This window comes from Calliopsis andreniformis, chromosome 6, assembly GCF_051401765.1.
Source record: "Calliopsis andreniformis isolate RMS-2024a chromosome 6, iyCalAndr_principal, whole genome shotgun sequence".
NCBI lineage: Eukaryota > Metazoa > Arthropoda > Insecta > Hymenoptera > Andrenidae > Calliopsis > Calliopsis andreniformis.
In genome coordinates, this window is record NC_135067.1 from 16,178,304 (window position 1) to 16,198,785 (window position 20,482).

The following is a 20,482-nucleotide window of genomic DNA, read 5'->3' on the forward strand; positions in this document are numbered from 1 at the left end:
TCGCGTACATAATGGCTAGTATCGTGCGATTGTTCATGTTACGTTAGTTACATCATTAGCCACAGTTTTCTCGAACAAAAAAAAATTGCGATTGCATTTAATAAATGTAAGACGTAGCTTCGCGTATATATGTTTAAATATCGTATTCACGCAGATTCTAGATGAAGTATACTTTTAGTAGAAATGACGTTACGAAATGCTTGCTATTAGGAATTCGTGCGATGTTTTAGGTGAGAGAAACGATTTCGTTCATGGAAAAATATTTCTTACAACACTATAGCGCCTGGAAAAAAATGGAAAAGAAAAGAATGTTTTCAAAATTTCGTGAAGATTAGTGTAAGAGTGTTAGCCTGACATATCAAGCCTTGCACGGGCATTAATATATTTATTGTCGAACGTTCTAAGAAACAAATGAACTTACAATTCTTTGAGATGCTCTTCGATGCAAGCTAAATGGATTTTTCATATTTTTTTCTCTTTTTTTTAGCGATGAGAAATCCAGTTATATCTTGGATCTTTCTTTTTTAATTACGTTCGGGTTAAGTGTCAGTAACTTTTATGTTAGCGTGAATGTTCTCGATTTGTAACTTTTAATTTAATATACTTACACGGTGGCATTGTCCAGTGTAATCGACTGGCTGTTGATACCGTTTCCGTGATTCGTATGATGACCATTCAGTTCTCCTTCCACATTACCCTGATTATTATCCAATACAATTTTATTTTCGTTAATGCCGTTACTATGCGTGCCATTGTGCACAATGTCCGTTGTAGCATTATTCTCCGTGTGATGAGCTCGCTGTTCTCCGCTAATGAATTGCTGAGTCGCCTCGGATATAAGACTGGCTGTCATAACGTCCTCACTTTTGCTACCCGGTGTCGGTTTGCTTTCATCGTTAGGACTGTCTTCCTTTAACTTATCACCATCACCACCGTCTCCCTAAATCACATACAATCGTAAGCATGCAGACAATAGAAAACAATCTTTAAAGACAGATCACAAATGAAATAATAGTACCTTAGTGGGCGTGTTACTCTGATTCTTTCCTCGAGTTCTAAGCATGATTGCCTCGACGCGCTTACGTCTAGCGAGTCTTTCCTCTTCTTCTTTCTTTAGACGTTCAGCCATTTCGATCCGTTGTCTGCAACAATTATCCATCATTAGAAAACTCCTCCTTATCTTTAATCAACTGCAGCTTCATCTCGAACTCTCTGACCTTTCCGCCTCCTCCCTCGCCTTTCGTTCAGCCTCTTCCTTCTCCTGCTTCTGACGCACCTCTTCTTCTCTTCTTCTCCTGTCCTCCTCCTCACGACGCTTCGCCTCTTCAATCGCCAGTCTTAGTCTCTGCTCTTCAGCTTCCCGAGCCTCGTTGGCCAGACGGAGCGTCTCTTCTTCCAGACGACGTTGCTCTTCCTCTTCGGCGCGCAATCTCTCCGCCTCTAGGCGCGCCTCCTCCTCCTATAAAGAAATTTTCTTATGAAGCCTCTCAATCCTCGCTAACAATACCTATTTCTATAAAAGAGCCTCTCTAGAAAGCGTACTTGTCGTTGGCGTTCGAGCTCAGCTTCCCGTTCAGCCTGTTCTCTAGCCAATCTTCTGCGTTCTGCTATGGCTGCCTTGGCCTCCTCCTCGGTAGTAATCCTGATCTTCGCTATCATGGAGGCTAGAAAAAGTGGTGAATATCAATTTCAAATTCACTATCGATACCTTGCAGTCTTACTTACCTGACATGTCGACCTGCTCCTCCACATTATTCTCGGATTTGACCTCGGCTTCCACTGGCTTCTGTTCCTGCTGTTTACTGTCTTCCTTTTTCTTAGGAGTTTCTTGAGCCGGTGCAATCGATTGGTTCTCTTGATTCAAATTGGACTCGTCCTTCGCTTGTTTGGACACAGGTGCAGGGGTGGGTTGCTCGACAACGGCTGGCTTAATTTCCTCCGTACCCTGTTCCGCTGCGCTTATTTCCTGCTGCAATTAAAACAAATAACACAATCGATCATTCTCTGTAAGCCCCGAAGAGGATCCCTCTCATTGCAAACAGAAGATTCAATTACTTGTGTCTTCTCCGTGCCCTGGTCTTTCTTCTCCTCGTGCTTATCCTCCGACTTCAAGTCCTCCTTGCCTTCATTCTTTATTATCTCTCCAGTACTCTCTCGAATAAGTGGCGCATTCTCCGCTCCTGGGCTCTGTAACGGCGTGGCTTTCGGAGTTATCCGCGGAGACGCTTTCGCGTTCTTTATCAGCTTCTCCGTCGGCTTCTTCGGCTCGGTCGTCTTCGGTGTGGAGGGTTTCTTTGGAGTGGTATGGACCTTTGGCAGTGGCGGCTTCGAATCCTTCGCGGGTTTTATGTCACCAGTCAAATCTGCAGTCAGAATCCATTACTCACGAATATGTTCAGTCCCCCATTCGAGTACATACAGTATTTCAATGTGCAATTCCGAAAAAAAAAAGAATAAAATAAAAATTATAACGAATTCTAAAGAACTAATGAAACATATTACTAAAAACTCAACGAGTTGAACAGAAATATAACGAAACTGAAATAAAATAACGATCTATTCAGCGATAAACGAAGTTCTTTTTGTCCACCTTTGTTGGAGGACCGTGTACGCGATTTAAATAAGTAGAGAATTGAAAAGGCATGCTCACTGTGTCGTTCTGTGACCGAAACACCGGTACCGGCAATAGAAGCAGGTCGCGGTCGACGCGGGGCAGCTGTACGGGGACGCAGATTGACGTTACTGCTGCCCACACTGCTGGCGCTTTGCTGACTCATGGAGCTGTGCGGTCGTGATGGGCTGTTCGGTGTCACCTCCCCGCTGCGGATGCCTACGCGAACCCACCCAAGGTGAACATCTCTTCATTTACGTGTTTCGTGCGTATACTTCGCGGGCGTGTTCAATGCAATAGACAGATTGCCGTGAAACCGCGGCGAACGCGGAACGACCGCGTTTCCGCGACATTTTACGGCGATCCTGCTTTGGGTTATCATAGAAATCTCTAGGTAAAGGCGGTGCATTCTCGTTTTCAGTGATTTAGACCTTTTAGGAGTACTGTAAAGCTTTTTAGTTTGATTAAATACTGCTCAAGATGAGGCCTCCACTTTGTTTTCTGTATCTTGGCCCCACTCTACATTTTTAAAGAAATTAGCTTGTATTTTAAGGAAATTATTTTTTTAAGAGCACCTTGCTATACCTAGAAGCTTCTAATTGAGTTGAAAGTGTAAAAGCCTACACCGTGAACATTATAAGAATTTTGTAACGATAATTTCACGATTACGATAGTCTGTTTTGTTATGTTGAATCATTGGTGCACGATACTTAAAGATGTCTCTATGTTTTTCTTTTGTCTTGTCTTCGTCGATATCAAGAAAAAAAATGAGAACGAATAGCGAAATTAAAAAGAGAATAAGCACCGCCACCAAAAATATTATTTGTGCCGTCTCTGTGCGTATATACATCGAGAATAATTGAGAAAAATTAGGCTGAAATAAGTGTACAAAAATAAAAAGTTTGTAACATAGTGTAAAAAAAGTAAATTAAAAAATGAAAATTCAGCGAAAAATGTATTGCACACTAAATACAATTATAACTCGTCTCATGGGCGATACATATATTGTGTACATGTGATAAGATATTAAAAAAATCGTGTGGCTTACCAAAAACGTTAGACCTTCACCTCTGGTACCGTAAAGCCGATGAGAACTGTCGTATCTTTAGCAGGAGCGTTTTGTTAATCAATTCGCACACGTTAATACAAACGTTTGACACGGTAAAGTCATGCAATCTTGCATATATATATATATACAAATCATTGTTAAATATCGATTGTTAAAGAAAGAAACATTTGTTAAAGCGAGAAACGCTTCGAGAAGTCGTTTGTTAGTCTCCATTCGATACGTAAGCATATACAGCTCACGATATTGTATAAGGACTTCGAAACTATCGCACGACGATTTTCCGTTTTATTGATTCACAATGGCTCCTCTATGTTACCACACATGCACATGTGCACCCAACTCACGTTACCATCCACAGTCATACGAACGATATACAGAGTGTAACAAGAAGAACAGAACAAACCAAACGATTCTGTGATCAGAAAATAAGTAGAAGCATAAAACGAAATAATGTCTGTATCACTTCCATTCCAGCTTCCCTATATTCTCCAACCATAAAAGAATCATTCAGTTCAAACTCGTTCATCCATTACACCCTCTATAAACCTCATCATCTCTCCTATCAGACCCGCTGGGAAACATGAGCATCCGTTCCACCGTCAGACGAGTTAACATCGAGATTAGTATGAAGCATCTTCTGCCAGCGCGTAATCGTCAAGTAATGATAAATGAGTCTTTCGGCGAGAGGCATCTAAAGATGAATCTATTTACACTGTGTGATATTATGTCTCGGTAAGGAACGAGGCAATAAGTTTGCCGCTGAGTTGAGTGCACAGGAACGATCTTACCTTGCTGCTGCTGAGTCTGGTGCTCGCGGGCCTTGCGGCGGAGTCTCTCGGCCCTGGTCGGTCTCGGCATTGGGACCGCGCCTGGCAACGTGCCCATGCTACGAGAGTTATCTGAGCGTTTGAGGCTCTTGCCTCCGGACGCAGCTAAATGTGACATGCTGCGGCTCATGCTAGAAGCGCTCAGAGGCTGGCTCTGCTGTTCCGTCAGCGTGCTAAGTTCTGTCGGACGTTTCCTAGGCTGCGCCAGCTGGTCCAGCCTGGACATGGAGTAAGTCCTACCTGGCGAGCGTGTGAAGGCCTTGGCGCTGGAGCTGCGTCCCGTCGACGGCGGCGTGTCTCGCGGCGACGGTATCGTCGGCATCAGGTCAGTGCGTCTCCTGTTCACTCGTAGATAGACCGAGCTAGGGGTTCCCGGTGTTCCGTCGCTTTCTTCACCTGCAAAGAGTGTCCCCTTAGAAGCCAAAGCGGAAAGCGACGAACACGACTCGCGCAGAGACTCTCACGCGTACACGTGCATAGCCGCGACACGGATCCTGAGACATCGCAACATAAAGTTCCATTCGACAATCGTGTGTCTATGTGTGTGTGGACGTGTTCGTGTACGGCATTCTTTTTTTTTTTTTTTAATTTTTTTTTGACTACTTCTCGGTCGAACTCGTTGTTCTCCATGCATCGAAGCAACAGTGCGCGTGTAGCTCCACGCCATTGACAACGCTACCCACAAGCGGGACACAATCGAGGGTGGTGTTCATGCTGAAGGATAATCGGTGAACATCGGGGAACAATGCGGGAACTGGGGAACGTGGGCGAACGACGTTGCGGAAGCGATGCAGACGAATCTGTACATGCAAATGATTGACGCGGAAAATACTGTACATGCTGGTTACCGACGACGTGCTGTATGAAGTACGTAACATCGAAATTAATATATCTAGTATCGATCAAAGTAAGCTTAAATCATTTGAATCGAAAGAACATTGATGGTCTAATTCGTGAAGTATTAAAAAAACTGTAGTATGCCTCTGTTCGTGACTGTATTCAAATTTGATCTGAATGCAACAAGTTGTGATGTAAGTTTGTGAATGATATGAGTGTACGTCTTCTATAACAAAAATGCATAATACAGCGAAAGTATACGTATAATCGAAAGCTATTCTATCGCGTGATTCTCGCTTCGAACATTGTAATTAATAATTGAGGCACCTCAGCTTCTCTATATTAGTTTGTTCATAAGTTCACTAATAGGGTCACGAACAATCTACTAATGAAAGGAAGTCTGGTAGATCGAATACTGTGTTCTAGTATAACAACACTTATCTAAGGTGGTTAGTAAGTAGCTCACTATATACATAAACGTGTTAGTACTGTTAGTACAGGATCCTGAGTAGTGTTAAATGCATACAACTCACTAATGGGTTCAGATTGCGCGACGCCAATGTCTACTTAAAAAATTGGCAAAACAAAAAGCATTCATTTCAATAGGGAAACATCTGACCATATTATTAGTTCATGGGTGTCGCGCAGTCTGGCGAAATGCGTGTTGGACGCACACGGAAATAGTGTAACAAATGTTTTTATGGCGTTAGTTTGAACGTGACATGCTTGCAAGAGAGCGTACACCCCGGGTGTGCTAACGTACGATAGAGAAAGAGAAAAGGATGTATCGACAGCTCATTCGGGGACAACAGAGCAAAATCTCCCCGTTGCAGATCTCTGTTTGTCGAGAGTTCAGGACTCACCACTGGCAGCCCGCTGAATCATCGGACGCCTAGTGTCGCTATCAGACTTATCATCGATGGCAAAGATGTCAGTTGTAGGAGGCAGAGAGAGGCTGGCTCTCTTATGTTTGGCAGGGGTTAGGGGAGGATCAGGGCTAGAATTCCAATTGAACACCTCGTACATGGACGAGGACATTCTCATATCTGCAAACAAACCATTCAACGCTGCAGCATTAGGCACTTTTCTTCTTCTCTGTCCTTTTTGTTTTTTTTTTAACTTTTTTCTTTCTTTAGATTCGGGGGTGGGCAGGGGTCGAAAGAAAATTAGGGGGCTAGAAGGGTATATTAGCATGAGTTAGATCGTAGTGCGATTCACAAGTATTTTAAGATACACTTCGCCTGACAGAGCCACCACCAGTAAGTATAGATAACAGCGGATGCAAAGGGTCTTAATTACCGGAAGGAAGATCTATGTTCGTTCAGGGCGATGATTCTCTAGTACATTACGTTTACTCAGGCACGTTTTACGCTACGAGTTCTCTATGTACTGAGACGCTTGTATTTCGTGTAACGTGTTCGAATCACAGACAAAGTCAGCGAAGATGAGGTGCTTCTCGCGTATATTATACGAGGGGGATATGCTAGCAAAAGAACGGTACGCAGCAAAACAAATCTCTTTCATTTAACGTGACAACTGGGAACACCATTCGACTGTAAACGCGGTAAAATGAAATACCGGTGGATATGGCTGTGAAGATGGCTATAAAAAAAGTTTAAACGAAAGAGAAACTGAAAAGAGTAAAACGGAATCGATATCTCATGCTTTATGACACGTTTTTTGCCTGTACAAGATGTTAAAAAATAGATGACTCGCAATATTTCCTAAAGTGAATTGAAAATGCTTAGCGATCGTGGATCTACGAATCAATCCGCTGTGATTATCTACTTACATAATGTACAAGCTCAGATTTTTACAAATGTACAAGAACTAAGCACCTTTTCATTCAATCTAGTGAATACTACAAAACTTGTACGTACTTGAACCACCTTTTTTAACATCCTGTATACAAAGTAATCACAGGAATCGTGTAAAGTATCATGGTGATGTGTTGGTGGTCGATGTGTGATGTTGAGCAGTTCAAGGCACAGTCCAAACTCTTCGTACACGAGACGAAAGTAAAATCCGATCGATAGCAAGTACGAAGTACCGAGACTTTAGCTCGTCATCGAAACTCTGACGATCGTCAGCTTTTAGTTCCCGTTTTTGTTACGCCTCCCGCGAACCATTCGAAATCATAACTGAAAATAGCGCAAGCAGAACGTACGCAAACACGAATCGCGTTCCATTTTCGCGTGTCTTCTGGAACACGGTGTGTGCAACCATGCGTTACGCACTGCGGCATCGATTACGTAACTATAGCACTAGAGAAGCGCTGTGTGGAAAAGGAACGGCAGTGAGAAAAGAAGCGGCCTTCGCTGCCCGTTTCAATCGTCCGCGATTCGAGACGATGCTCGGGTGCGAACGTGGAACAGAGAAATACTTCACACACCAACCACGCCATTCACTAACGATTCTCACACGAACTTGCAGCTCTAACTCTATTTTAATAGGCGGCGATTGGTGACCGACGACACAGACAGGACAGACGCCAAACGAATTCTCTGGGAAAACTTAGAACGCGGATCATCATTTAGGTGGGCGTGAACAGAAAAGTGACGTTGCTGGAATTTCATTAAGAATGGACCGTGAAATTTGATCAAAAGTCAATACGGCAGACAGGAAATCCATTGTGTCGTTTATTCCGGTCGGGAAGCAACAGCGTTACACCATCGCATTTCTGTCAACAGCGAGAGATTCATTCAACACTCGAGCGTTATTAACGTAACAGTGCGCGCAACGCCAACGTGCTCCGTTCATTTGACGTCTGTAGACAACTTCCCGTATCGGCAAATAAATGTTAACGTGGTAGATATCATTCGGCTCGTTCAGTACGATCAAATAAAGTCCCTCATTCGCAAATATCGAATATCGAGTTTAGTTAAGGTGGATCATAAATCTGTCCACTTACCTTCGCCAGGTTTTCGATCGAGACCTCCGGCGGAAGTGGCTCGTTTCTTGCTGCCATCGAGCTCCCTCTCGGAGGACCTCCTGGTCAACGGTTGAGCAGCCGAGAACATCATCACATTGGTAGTGGAGGTTGCTCTACGCGTTCCCCAGAATGTGGAGCCACCGGTGTCGGCAGGCTCCAACATCCTCGGCGTAGAGCTTCCAAACGCAAACACAATGTGCGATCTCTCGTTCTTTTTCTTCGCCTCTATGCGCGCCTCCCTCTCTTGGTTCTTTCGGAGGATGGCCTCCCGTCTTTCCCTCTCTGCCTCGCATATCTGCCGTTTCCTTTCCTCGACTTGGTTTCGTCTGGAAAAAGCATAAAATTGTAGAAAGAAGGCTAGAAGGTAATAGAAACTAGGAAAAAGAAATTATAGCCTATCAATTAAATCGAGAGAGTAGATGAGAGTTCAACGTCCACGTGGTCAATTACTACGGTTGCAGTTATTGGCTGCGAATCGATTGTGGGTTGTCGATTTCACTTCGCAGCTAATAGCTGCAGCCGTAGTAATTGTCCACGTGGGCGATGAACTGTCATCTACTTTCTCGGCTCAGTGGACAGACTATAGGTATGTACTAGGATGCAAGGAGTAAATACAAGGAAAAGGAGGGTAGGTGCTTCGAAAAAGGAAGAAGCAGAGGAGATACTAGGATACCAAGGATCATGCAGGAGGAGTGGATAGTTAAAAGTAGGATGTAGAGACAAGGCATTATGCAGAAAGAGGAGGAATTATAGGACTAAAGGGTTAAAGGAATCAGGGGGAGACGAAAGGGTTCAGTGACCTGAATCCCACAAGGGTGTTAAGATATTCGACCCTTCAACACGTGAAGGGTCAGGCCTCCTGAAACCACTGTAGGGTTGGGAGAAGGCCAGAGTACTTACCAGGAGGGTTCTAGGGACCCCATCTGTCCCCGACCGAGTCGCGGTGCCGACTAACTAATTTGTGTATCGAAGGTTATGTTTATATCCTTCAGAGTCAATGACATCATCACGCGAATAAGATTGGCGGTAAATTTAAACCGCAAGATCGAACTTCTGAATGGTATTTCACTACGATCGACCACAGTAGTACAAAGTAGCGTTTCGTGGCTAACTCCCACCGTGCCCAAAGGGTTAACTTTAGAAGTAATTCATAATTTCAGAGGCTTATTCTCAGACTTTTTTAACAGAAGTATAGATACCTGCGAATTTCGACTCGCTATTATAATTCTGTAAGTAATACCCTATTCTCACGTCTGCCCGGAAGACGGAGGGCGGCTTTGTTCGATGGTGAACTTTATGCTAGTGTCGTGGTAATTTCCCGGGCTTCTCTGCGGCAGTGAAACAGTTTAGTCCGGCATCATATTAACCAGGTCAACTTATAATCTCGTAAAGAGCACGTAATCTCGTAAAGAGCGTTTAAAACGTATCGATGTTGAACCGTGTCGCTTTAAATTCGCGTTTCATAGATCGGTGAAAGCCACCCTCGAGTCACATGATCGCTAACTTAAGATTCAACGTAGCTCTTTGGACATACTTTTCATAGTTAACTCCCTTCCCATCTTACCGCAAAAACGCTGGAATGCATGAATATCAATTATCTTCAAACTGCACAGAGTTCGAATACTAGTATATTCGAGCTTTTCTCGAATCTTATCTGTTTTCTTGTAATAAGTTCTTTCAGAACCCTTTGGGATATGCTATTTTCAGCGTTTAGACTGTAATCGTTTCGGCATACGGGAACGAAAGTACTGGAAGTACCGTAATTCGCAAATCGCGGGTTCTCACGTGTCAAAGGGGAGAGTTGTAAAGTCGCGTGGTAATTTCCATTCGGGGGCTGGAAGTAGAAGCACAAACCTGTCGTTGTCACGCGATCTGAGCTCGTCGATGCGCCTTCGGCGTTCCTCCTCCCGCTGCTCCCGGAAACGTTGCGCGGCGAGGGCCTGCTGCCTCAGCTCTTCCAACTTCCGCTGCCGCTCCTCGTTCTGTCTCTCACGGACGAGCTTCGCCCTGTCCACGTCTTTCGCGCTTCCCGACGACTCCCGTCCTGGGAACAACCGCGGAGAATCGATTAGCTTCCTTTGCCGCATAATCCATTCGCTTTTTCTTTGCTCGAAACACAGCAAATCGTTAATCGTTCTCTCGGTTTCTTCGCTGACGCATTGCGAACACGGAGCTTACATCCTTAAGGCCTTTCCTCGCTGGCGACTAATACGTAGACATACTCGCCTAGTTTGTAATTTTGTTTAATCTACTATCTTTGTTGAGTTAATGTATCTGGAATATAAATTGCCAGCCACTGAGTCTCCTCGTTTGGAAAGGCCTTCGGAAGACTCCGAATATTCTCAATGGAAAGGAATGAATTATGCTACTCGAAAACAGCAAATCATCGAAATTCTTGGCACGCTGCCTGCAGTCTGATAACTGTGCGATCAACAAAGTCAGCGGAAGAACCGAGGGACCGATTTCGATCGTTCATTAATCATTTTCGCGGACTCTGGATTCTTGAGGAAAAACGAGGAAGAGTTAGTCTCGACATTTCCCTTGAAAGGGTGATACCTTCATTCTCGCTAGGAGGATCGCCGTCGAGGGAGTCCTCGTCGTAGAGACTTCGGCGTCGCTTCACATCTGTCGAGAAGAAAGCGAGAACATGTGCGTACGCACGTGAGATTCGGGTATATATTACGGGCGTAGCTCGCGCAATCGATACACTGCAACGCATGCATATTTGCGGGCACACTGGACGCAACAATGGCGCGACACGAAAGCGGCTGCGAACTCTTCGGCGAGACATGCGTCATGCAAGCGTAAAACGAGAGGCTCGTTCGCAAAAGTGTGTCGCGAAATTGCGCTCGGAGCGAAAACTGGCGTTCCGCGTGCCCGGCGTCGTTCCGCCGCGAAACTAAATCGATGAAACGTTATTATGCACGCTGGGAAGAAAGTTAAAAGTCCTGGGAGAATGTTTCCATCGCATCGATTCCATTACTCGCCCGGAGATAATCAATTTTCCCGAGAAATTTTCTTTTTTGCCGCGCAACTCTTCCCCCCAGACGGCAAAAAAATACAGAAAGCTGCAGAGGCTGCGGGAAATAAATTCACTCTTCCGTCTGACATTCCGCTACCACTCGCGCGGAAAAGAAGGCCATCGTTTTCCGCGATATCTAGATGCTGCTTTCCCCGCGAGGTCTAATGCGATTATTAAAAATAGGGCAAACCGAGAGACTCATGCATTTTACGAGAAAATAGAAAGTATTCGATTTATAAGTCGTAGATGGCTGATGTTTAGTAGAACAGAGGTCGAGACTATTCGGGAACCCAACCCTGATACTGCAATATTTTATATTATTTATTTAGGCAGAGAAAAATTTGATAAACGCGGAACACTGTCTCAGAATTCAAATAAAGTGCGTCTCAGGAGGAAAAGTCAATATTTTATGGGATTACAGTAGTATAAACCTTTCTTCTTAAAACACATTACTTTTACTTTTTCCTGACCTTTCCTCCTCAGATATCCCGTTAAAAATACAGTCCCTTATCTTTTCAATAAATCAGTACCTTCAGGATGATCAATTCCCCATTGCTATCACTATGTGTTATTCACAAAAACATTCACTGGTAAGCCAAAAGACGCATGTAACGAGTTTGTGTACAGATTCGTGCAAACACACAGGTAAATACACTAGGCAGGAACACGAAATGCAGACGATAGCAGGGTGGAGGGGCAAGTGAATGCGGTCATATCCAATTTCGACAGGGGATTACGTTTAATACGCACTCGTTGCACGTGACATTAAATCCCGTGCAAATATCGCTACGAGTTTGGCACAGCACACCGCTTATTATTTGCCACGCTGATTATTACCTGACGAATCGGGAGAAGCCTCGTCACCTCCAAGCTGGGCGAACCAATGCATCGTTTGCTCTGCAGAAGATAAATTCGAAATTCGTTCGTATAGGATTCTTTGTTTAACCAATGCTTCCCTGTGCCAAATTTCCTGTATAACTTATGTCCTCTATTTAACACGTTCACTGAGTTCGATCGAGCATTTTTGGCAAAGTAATATCGTTAACGCGGGATTAATAACATGTGAATGCGAATACAAAGTACCTCGAACAACTTTCCTCTTAAAATGATACTTAAAAATCCATCAAGAGATACCAGGCTTGAAGACAAGTATTGATTTCAGTTCCAAGAGATACGAATTACACTTGCTTGCAAAAATCTCGTAATCCTCTTTTCGAAAGCGGTATTGCAGAATTGCAAAATAGGAACGCTAAAAAATGGCCAAGAAGGATAGACCAAAGAAGAAACCCCAAAATAAGAAGACCACGAGGAGTCATACATCTTCCTGACAGTTGCCTCTTAAATGTTCATGAAGAATAACGACAAGAACGAAGACACGAGTGAGGATTTCCATCAGCAGAGTCTCTAAAAAGCAAAATTCATGTACAGATTGCAGAAACGAACCGTGTATATAGACACTCCGCCCTCGTTGACGATTCGCAAACGGCAGCCGCTAATTGCGTGCAACTTTGCGTATTTTCGACATCTGCCTCGCTTTCAACGACAGGAGAGGCGGTTTTATCTGGCGACGCAGCTTCCGCTTGGTGATTGCAAATGTCGTAGGGGAGGGAAAAAGCGCGGCGAAGGATAATTGATAATTGGGAAACGAATGACCACGAATAGGCGTCGAACGCGACAGCTGCACATATAATTACAGAAATAGGGGGTACCGGAGCGAGTTCCCTTTGGTAAGAACGCGTTCTCCATCCGATAACGGTCCCGCGTAGACGCAAATGGAAGCTGAAGAGCCTGGTCAATTATTCCCCCTCTAGCAGTCGTTTTAAATCTCGCGCATCTCGTCCCCCCTCTCCACTGCAATTACACCGTTCTATCTCCAATTTATTTCCATGCAAGGAGCACGCGCTTACTACGCGGGAAATATTAGAGTATATATTTATTCGTTCAAACAGGCACATTTAATCGCCGTGAGATTCAATAATAACCGATAACGTTAAGTGCACGTAGGATCGGTTCGATAAAGGAAAAATATGAATATCAATTTCGATGCGGTTCAGCGCAGAAACGAGACCCACGGAGCGATTATTGATCACGTGCCCGCTTTTATACCCCGATTAATTGAAATTCGTGTGGCTTACTTTCGCGAGAGAGCTCGAAAAAAAAGGAAGCCAGTTCAGTGGTTCGTTTCCATCGACCAAGACTTCGCAGCTACCTGCCGCCAATGTTGTTTCCGGCTGGTGATTGCGAATGTCAGAGGAGAGGGAAAAGTGTGGAAGCAAAAGGGGAAGACCCGTGGACCGTCCGCCTCGTGGCAGCCGTTGATGGTAATTGGACGTTTCATTAGCAATGCGGATGTGGAATCGAACGAGGAAGGGAGAAGCTGCTAAGCTAGAGACCTGCCGTGACAGGGGGAGGCGGAGAGGGACAGCGGGGGTGAAAGCGTTTCGACGCTACGGATATAAAGTTCTGTCGGACGCATTGGAAACGGGGTTGTCAACGGGACGAATGAAACGAATGGCACAGGAGAATCTGCAAATTAGAAAAAAAAATATCGAATACGCGAGGCTGTGTAAGCGAGCAACGTAATTAATACTGACGTTCCACTTTCGCGGGGAAAACAGAAACGCCCGATTGCGCGTTGAGCAAATCGATACGTTTTCGCAGCCTAATTTGGAGCCGACTGGTGAAAAACATTTGGGGGTCGTCGGGGCTGTTCGTTCGCGAGCAAATGGGAGCGTGTTCTATTCGAGATGATTACGTGAGAGGAAGAGAGGTGGAAGAAAAAAAAAAAAAAAGGAAAAAAATTCCCAGGAAAAATCTGTGGGCGATGATTTAAATTACAGCAGTCTCGAGTCACAATGGGTTCCGCTTCTCACGAAAACGGTCGAAAAACGTCGAGAGGCCCTCGGCGGTGGATATACACACGTTGGCTCTGTTAATCTTCCGTCACCTAGAAGTGACTCGGAAAACAATGGAAATCCAGCCTTTTCATCCGCGTTCGTACTCCGCGTGTTAAAATTGAAATTTTTACCGTGAAGAAACCCAATTGTCGACCAAGCGAGAGAGAGACTGCTGGGATCGCTTCTGAAGCCTCTTCTTATCTCCGTGGAAAAAGTTTCACCGAGGATTCGGGGCTTCAATGGAAAGCCACCGTCGTTTAATAGATTACAAGCCACAATCTTCAATTGCAAATTTATTACTCAAGCAAATCTGTCTTTCTCTCTATCTAATTTTCTCTTCATCCAATTCTTCGTTAAGTTGCCTTTCTTTCATGTTTGAACTACAATGAAAACTAATTTCGCGAACTAATGATGAAATAGCTCGGTGATATTTAATCGAGCGTCGAAAGATAGGCTTCCCTTTGCCAAGTGAAGAAAGAAACGACAAAGAATGTGTTGCAGAGACTGAGTGCAGGTACACGATCGTATTGTTGTTCCCGATGGAAACTCGTCTGGCTGAATCGTTGTATTACAATGCAGCGGCAGTGTTGCATAAAACAGCGTGGCGTATCTTGGATCTTTGGAAGGTGGAAAATCCGCGCGTGTACACAAAAGACTCTTTCACTTTTTCCTCGGGCACAGTGCACCTCGAGAATATTTCTGAAATTGTTTCCCAGTACAGCAGTCGGCCAAACTGGCGTTTGAAAGGGGGAAGAAAGAAACCAAAAGTCGGGACAAATAGGTTGCTAGATTAGGCAAATACGTGTCGCTCGAACGAGGTAGGTCAGCGTGGAGTTTCGCGAGAGATTCCGAAATTGTGCTCCAGTCGTGTAGAATCGAGTTTCCAGTCGTGTTGGTCCGGAAGCTCGAACGCGCGAGCGAGGCGCCGCGCGGCTGTTTTAGGCCAGGGTGATTCTACTTGCGCAAGGTCGCGGGGAACTATGTCGCAAGTAGCGTGCTGGAAAATCTGTCAGTAGATACAGCGAAGGGACGCTGTTAATCTTCCAGCGTTAGGAAGTGGGTCGGAAAACAATAGGAATCTGTTCTTGCATCTTCCTAGGAGCACCGTTCTTACTATTTTTCTGTCCTCGCGGCGCTTCTCGACTCGGCTGCACTTCAGCTACTCTTCTTCCCCCATTCTTGCTCCTTCAGCTTCTCTTTCACCTCGCTGCTACGATATTCACCCTACTCTCATCTGGAATAATGCATAATGCCAAGTGGCCTCCGCTTCGCCGCGAGTGGACGTCGATGAACGGCCGACGATGATTTATTATCGAGACTCGATCGACCCGCGACTCGTTATTACGTTTCAATATTCCTCTGCGTTCGACGAAGCTTCCATTACGCTCCGTCGCTTCGTTCCGTACCGCTCGAATCGAATTTTACGGTTTGTCAACCAACAATCTCCAATAATCACGAGCAATCGAAGGTATTCGTGTGATTTAAAAACTTAGAGGAAATATGAAAATTACGCGCGCTTTGAAACCCCATAATTAACCCCGTGAACTAACACGAAGTGGCTTCTATTTTCCGAGAATACCGTGTTCAATTCGCTCAGCTCGCTGGCGCAACAAGAGCCCACGATTCAACGCAACGCGACAAGTGGTTCGTATCCCATTTTAATGGGAGTCGTGCTGGAGTCTGTGCCTGACGATCGAAATTGTCCTGGTTTCACATCCTAGTGCCACCGAAGTGTTCTACTAATATTTAACGAGCGTACGAGGTTCGCGTGTGTAACAATCCTGCTTCGTTTCTGCTTCTGTCCTCAAGGACTGATAATTGTCCTTGCGCTTAACATATGGCTGATATTCTTGGAGCACGACTTCTAATTACGTTACTGACTCTTCTAATTCTTTTCCAGTAAATATATTAGTAATGTAAATTTCTCCCATAAATTGAATATCTTGCGCAAAGGAACTCCAAAGTATTTTCTTTAACTTGAAATGCATCGAGCTTATTTGATTAAATGAACCGTCACTTTCTCTTCATGGGAAATGTTTCATCGCTCACCGGAACTAAAGGAACAGCGAGGGCAAGGTCTCCCGGAGCATGGATTGTGGAACAGATTTTTCAGAGCTCACCGATTTTTCGTTATCCTTCCAGACAAATGCGCTCGTTATTATCAATCTCATGGATGCTTCTCACGGTTGATTAAACCTCTAGCTTTTGGGACGCCAGGGATCCGGCTAAGCCAAGCGCGAGCGATTGAAAAACGTTATTAAATCCACTTGTCGTTTTACAACGCGTATAGCAGAACTATATTCGTTATTTATATATATATTCGTTATACAGATTCGCCATCGATTCGCAGTGCAATTTCTTCTTTCCCTTTTGTTTTAAATGGAAAATAACAACTATTACACCGGTTTCTTTTGCATTCGGAACGAATGCTAGCCTTTGTTCATGAATTCACAGTCACTGATCAACGGAAAAGGATCCGTCGGGCGCACTCGCGCAGCGTCAACAGAAAAACATTTTACGAGGCAAGTTTACGTGGCCAAAGAGGAACGAAACCTTTTTAGTTTAGTTATTAGTTCCTAGTGAATCTAGTGACATGCTACACGAGAATCTAAACATTCGTTTACGACTATTTAACATGTATTTACGACCATGCATACGGAGTGCATAATTTGTACGGTGCCTCTAACCTACGGAATTGTGGTGAGAAAATGATAAAGCAACGGGGCATTGCAGCGCTATGCGTGCCTAGAAAGAACGTTTAAATCGCCTGTGCAATCGTCTATCCTAATTCATTGGTAACTCGCCGATCGTTATTCGATTTGCTTACCCTTCGTGAGAGAGTGACGATTGTGTGCAGAACTGGACCTTTGGTTAGTTTCCTCAGAAGCGGCTCCAGCTGCAACAGAAAGATTGCCTCGATTAATGAAACTGTCGAAATCGAAATATGCATGGAAACTATTCCAGGTTCGAAATTCCCCGCCACTCGAGCATCCCTTTTATTACGTCAGCTCCCATATTCCTAAATACTTCGGAACGTTGTGCTTGCATCAACCACTCGTGACTAACTATTCATCAAAGTTGGTCGCAGGAGAGCATAGGGAACGACTCCCTTTACGACGAACATCCACTGGCACTCAGCTAAGCTACCTACTGCGATACGGTTGCGTCTCTCTCGTCCACCTTGCTAACAAGCTTATTAACGGCATCTTCATTAGCCCCCACTGTCCTGTCGATGCTAATAATACCTTGAGGTCGCCGAGGAATACATCTTGCCGGCAAATAGATCGCAAATTTCGCTCCAATTATATTTATGCGAGACGAAATTAATTATGGAATCATGCAGCTTACAAATTCCCTATAATTAAGGTGTGCAACACTGTATTTATTTGTAAGAGTAACGTATTTAAGCTGAAAGAAATTGACTAATCGGATTATTGCATCAAAGGAGGGGGATCTTGCATTCAGTAAATTAGTATCAATTAAAATGTACATAAATTAACTCTGCCATGGACAATCATGCCCCCGAGAAAGAAACCTCATATTTTTATTATTAATTCCCCACATTTCATACTCTAGTGAAGAATAATATAGTATTAATCAATTTTCATCGAAATCATTTCAATTTCCCTATTCAACACAGCAATTTCTCATGCACTGACCCAATATTTTAGAATAACTTTGGATTAGCGTATAAAACGTGCTCTCATGGCACAATCTTCCATTCCCAGTCCGTTAAGACGCGCACAATGCCGCTGTCTCTATAAATCTCAAAAACCTCTAAAACAATGTCCGCGTAAAGCCAGCGTCCACTTCAAAACAAAGCTCCCCGTTCATCATAAAAATGATGAACAATAGCACTCCTAACCCGCGAGGATAAATCAGAAAATCCAAGGTCTGTGGAGTATAATAACGCGATTTAGGTGGACTCACACTTGGACTAAGTTCCTAGCAATCGATCGGAGCTGCTCCTAACTCAGCTTCCCATTTATACCGCCACAAAATCGAGAGACGTTTCCTACACCGTCCAGAAATGCGTTGAATTGGATGAAATCGCGAAACATTTGATTTATTAAACCACGACGAACGCGTCGATGTATCGAGATGGGCAAGGATATCATCGCGAGGAATTAATTACGGACTTGTGCACAGAAGTCGCTGTTAATAACAACGCTCGCGAGAGAGCGTTCACATTACTCGACAGCGCATTGAATGTTAATTAATTTCCGCTGAAGGCCCCTCGCCTGCAGCTGTCGAAACGATCGCGTCGTAAAACTCTCGTTTCATGAGAGGGTAAACCCAGCCGCGGGGAAGCAATGTAGCCTAAGTTTCTACCCGCGTATTCGAGGGAAACGTCGATAACGGGCCACATCGAAGCACGCTCATTTCCCGTGAACGAACTGCATTAGGCAGCCACGTCCTGGCGCAGGTGTGCATGCATACCCGAGCTGCGGCTACCAACCAAGGGTGCTTGAACTCTGACATTTGCAAGGACCACCTTTAGCGCTTTCCACCCCCTCGTTATTACCCAGAGACATTCGCCGAGTCAATTGCGCGGAAATCCTTCGCGATTGCGGTCGAGAAAGAAAATTGATAATTCGAATCTGTGAGAAGGGATGATCTCGCAGCGCATTAGTCGCCCAGGTCGAGCGAGTCAATTGAGCGGAAGTTTAACGGAACTTGGAATGCTGCATGAAACTGAGAAATGCGAAGCGAGCTGCACTGAGCTAATTAACGAAGGAATTTGTAGGTTATTCGGTGCAACTATCGCGAAAGCATTGTGTACAGACACGCGCGTAGAAACAGTGGAGCTGCTTTGATGCTAGTTCCTTTGGAAGTGTCAATTTCTGCTTGCTTGCATACAGATCCCTTGGTAACCTACACTTGCGTTTCGCAAACGCTTGCTAGTTTGATAAATCCCTGTAGAGAGCTCTTGATCACGCCTTCGAGGAAAGGGAAAGTAATACGGGGAAACGAGTTGTTGGAAGAGTATTCCGTTCATCACTGAGAGAGAATCGTTTTAATAGGGTGTTGTTAATATACTGTCGAAATGAAGTTGTTAATGTAGCTACTGCTTACTTTAACCATCAGCAGTTTTCATCCATTCGCCCCATTTGATGAGCTGAGATCGTTATGTTGTTGCGAGGCCATAAACTGAAATGACGACCGCAGTTCGCATTGTGCAGGTACAAAATAAATAATTCCAATTTTCAGAGCAGTTATCAAGCATTTAAAGCTGAGGTGAATGAGTTACACTTGGAAAGACGAAGATGGTGAATTTACTGTGAGGGTCATTAGGGATTCTTCCACAGTGGCTTCAACGTCAAGGAATTAAGGACTTGGCTATTACGACGGCGTAAATGATTCCGCGGTGAATTATACCTCGGAATCGAGCCGAGCCAAGGGTGCGATAACGATACAGCAGTAGTCGCGTTAAATATTAACATACTGCAGATCAAGGCCTCAGTGGCCGAGCCACTAAAATTTGCATTGGCTCTTGGAAGTTGTTGGATTCTGGTGCGAAATTCGCTACTGAATGGCTCTCAGCGTTTAATATTTTCGAGGATTACTACTCACAAGCTTATTAAAATTACCAAAAGACTTATCGCTAATTCTACCTTCCTGTATCTTATCTTTTGTTATTCTCATTACTCTCGATATTTTGCCCGTGGTGATTCATTCGCGTCACGACGTCAGATAAAAGGATCACGCGATGATCCGCCAGCGATTCGTGCAAAAAAAAATTGGGTCGTTATCTACCGAGCCAGCGATGGATCGAGCCGCCCTGGATATGGCCTTTTCGTTTTACGCAACAGGATTCGAGCGTTCGTTTCCCCCGAACAGGCGCGATATCGGGGAACGAGAGTCCGAGTAGACTGCATTAAAGGAAGAATCGTTTTATCGAACTTCCCTTGCCGGGATAAATTGCCCTAAGTGCTCCGCTCACAGGCGTGCATCCTCCGAGAAATCGTTCTCGAGCGGCTGTCCCTTCTAGTAAGCCGAGATCCGAGCTATTAAAACGTCGCTATCGTGCATCGTCTGCTCGCGATAATGAAAACTGAAAGGCCGTAATTCTGATGGAGACCAAGCCATAATTTCAACGGAGTAACGATGGACGACGACAGAGATTGTTGCTCGTCGACTGGAGTGCCATTACTTTCCTCGGCGGGGATGCACCGACGACTCTGTTTATTTCTAAGAATAATAACGGCGAAAGCAATTTCTCTCAAAAGTGTCGTCGCTTTTTGCCGACCCCCGACGTCTGGCTCCGAACAACGTCAGCTAGGCTT

At 44.6% G+C, this 20,482-nt stretch overlaps 1 protein-coding gene across 20 annotated transcripts in view; it reads right to left on the reverse strand.

The window, feature by feature from the left end:
• LOC143180955 (uncharacterized) overlaps positions 1-20,482 on the reverse strand; it is a 150,795-nt gene that overhangs the window by 5,539 nt on the left and 124,774 nt on the right. For 7 of the 20 annotated variants that reach the window (XM_076381039.1, XM_076381040.1, XM_076381031.1 and 4 more), the window contains 14 exons: positions 17,023-17,091; positions 12,136-12,195; positions 10,833-10,901; positions 10,131-10,320; positions 8,256-8,602; positions 6,208-6,390; positions 4,469-4,903; positions 2,651-2,830; positions 2,056-2,363; positions 1,726-1,969; positions 1,543-1,664; positions 1,218-1,459; positions 1,019-1,142; positions 609-940 (listed from right to left, as the gene is read on the reverse strand). In XM_076381039.1, the coding sequence (XP_076237154.1) occupies positions 609-940; positions 1,019-1,142; positions 1,218-1,459; positions 1,543-1,664; positions 1,726-1,969; positions 2,056-2,363; positions 2,651-2,830; positions 4,469-4,903; positions 6,208-6,390; positions 8,256-8,602; positions 10,131-10,320; positions 10,833-10,901; positions 12,136-12,195; positions 17,023-17,091 (2,905 nt within the window). The remainder of the gene's footprint in view (positions 1-608; positions 941-1,018; positions 1,143-1,217; positions 1,460-1,542; positions 1,665-1,725; positions 1,970-2,055; positions 2,364-2,650; positions 2,831-4,468; positions 4,904-6,207; positions 6,391-8,255; positions 8,603-10,130; positions 10,321-10,832; positions 10,902-12,135; positions 12,196-17,022; positions 17,092-20,482) is intronic. The other 13 variants (XM_076381043.1, XM_076381035.1, XM_076381038.1 and 10 more) reach the window with 6 other exon arrangements.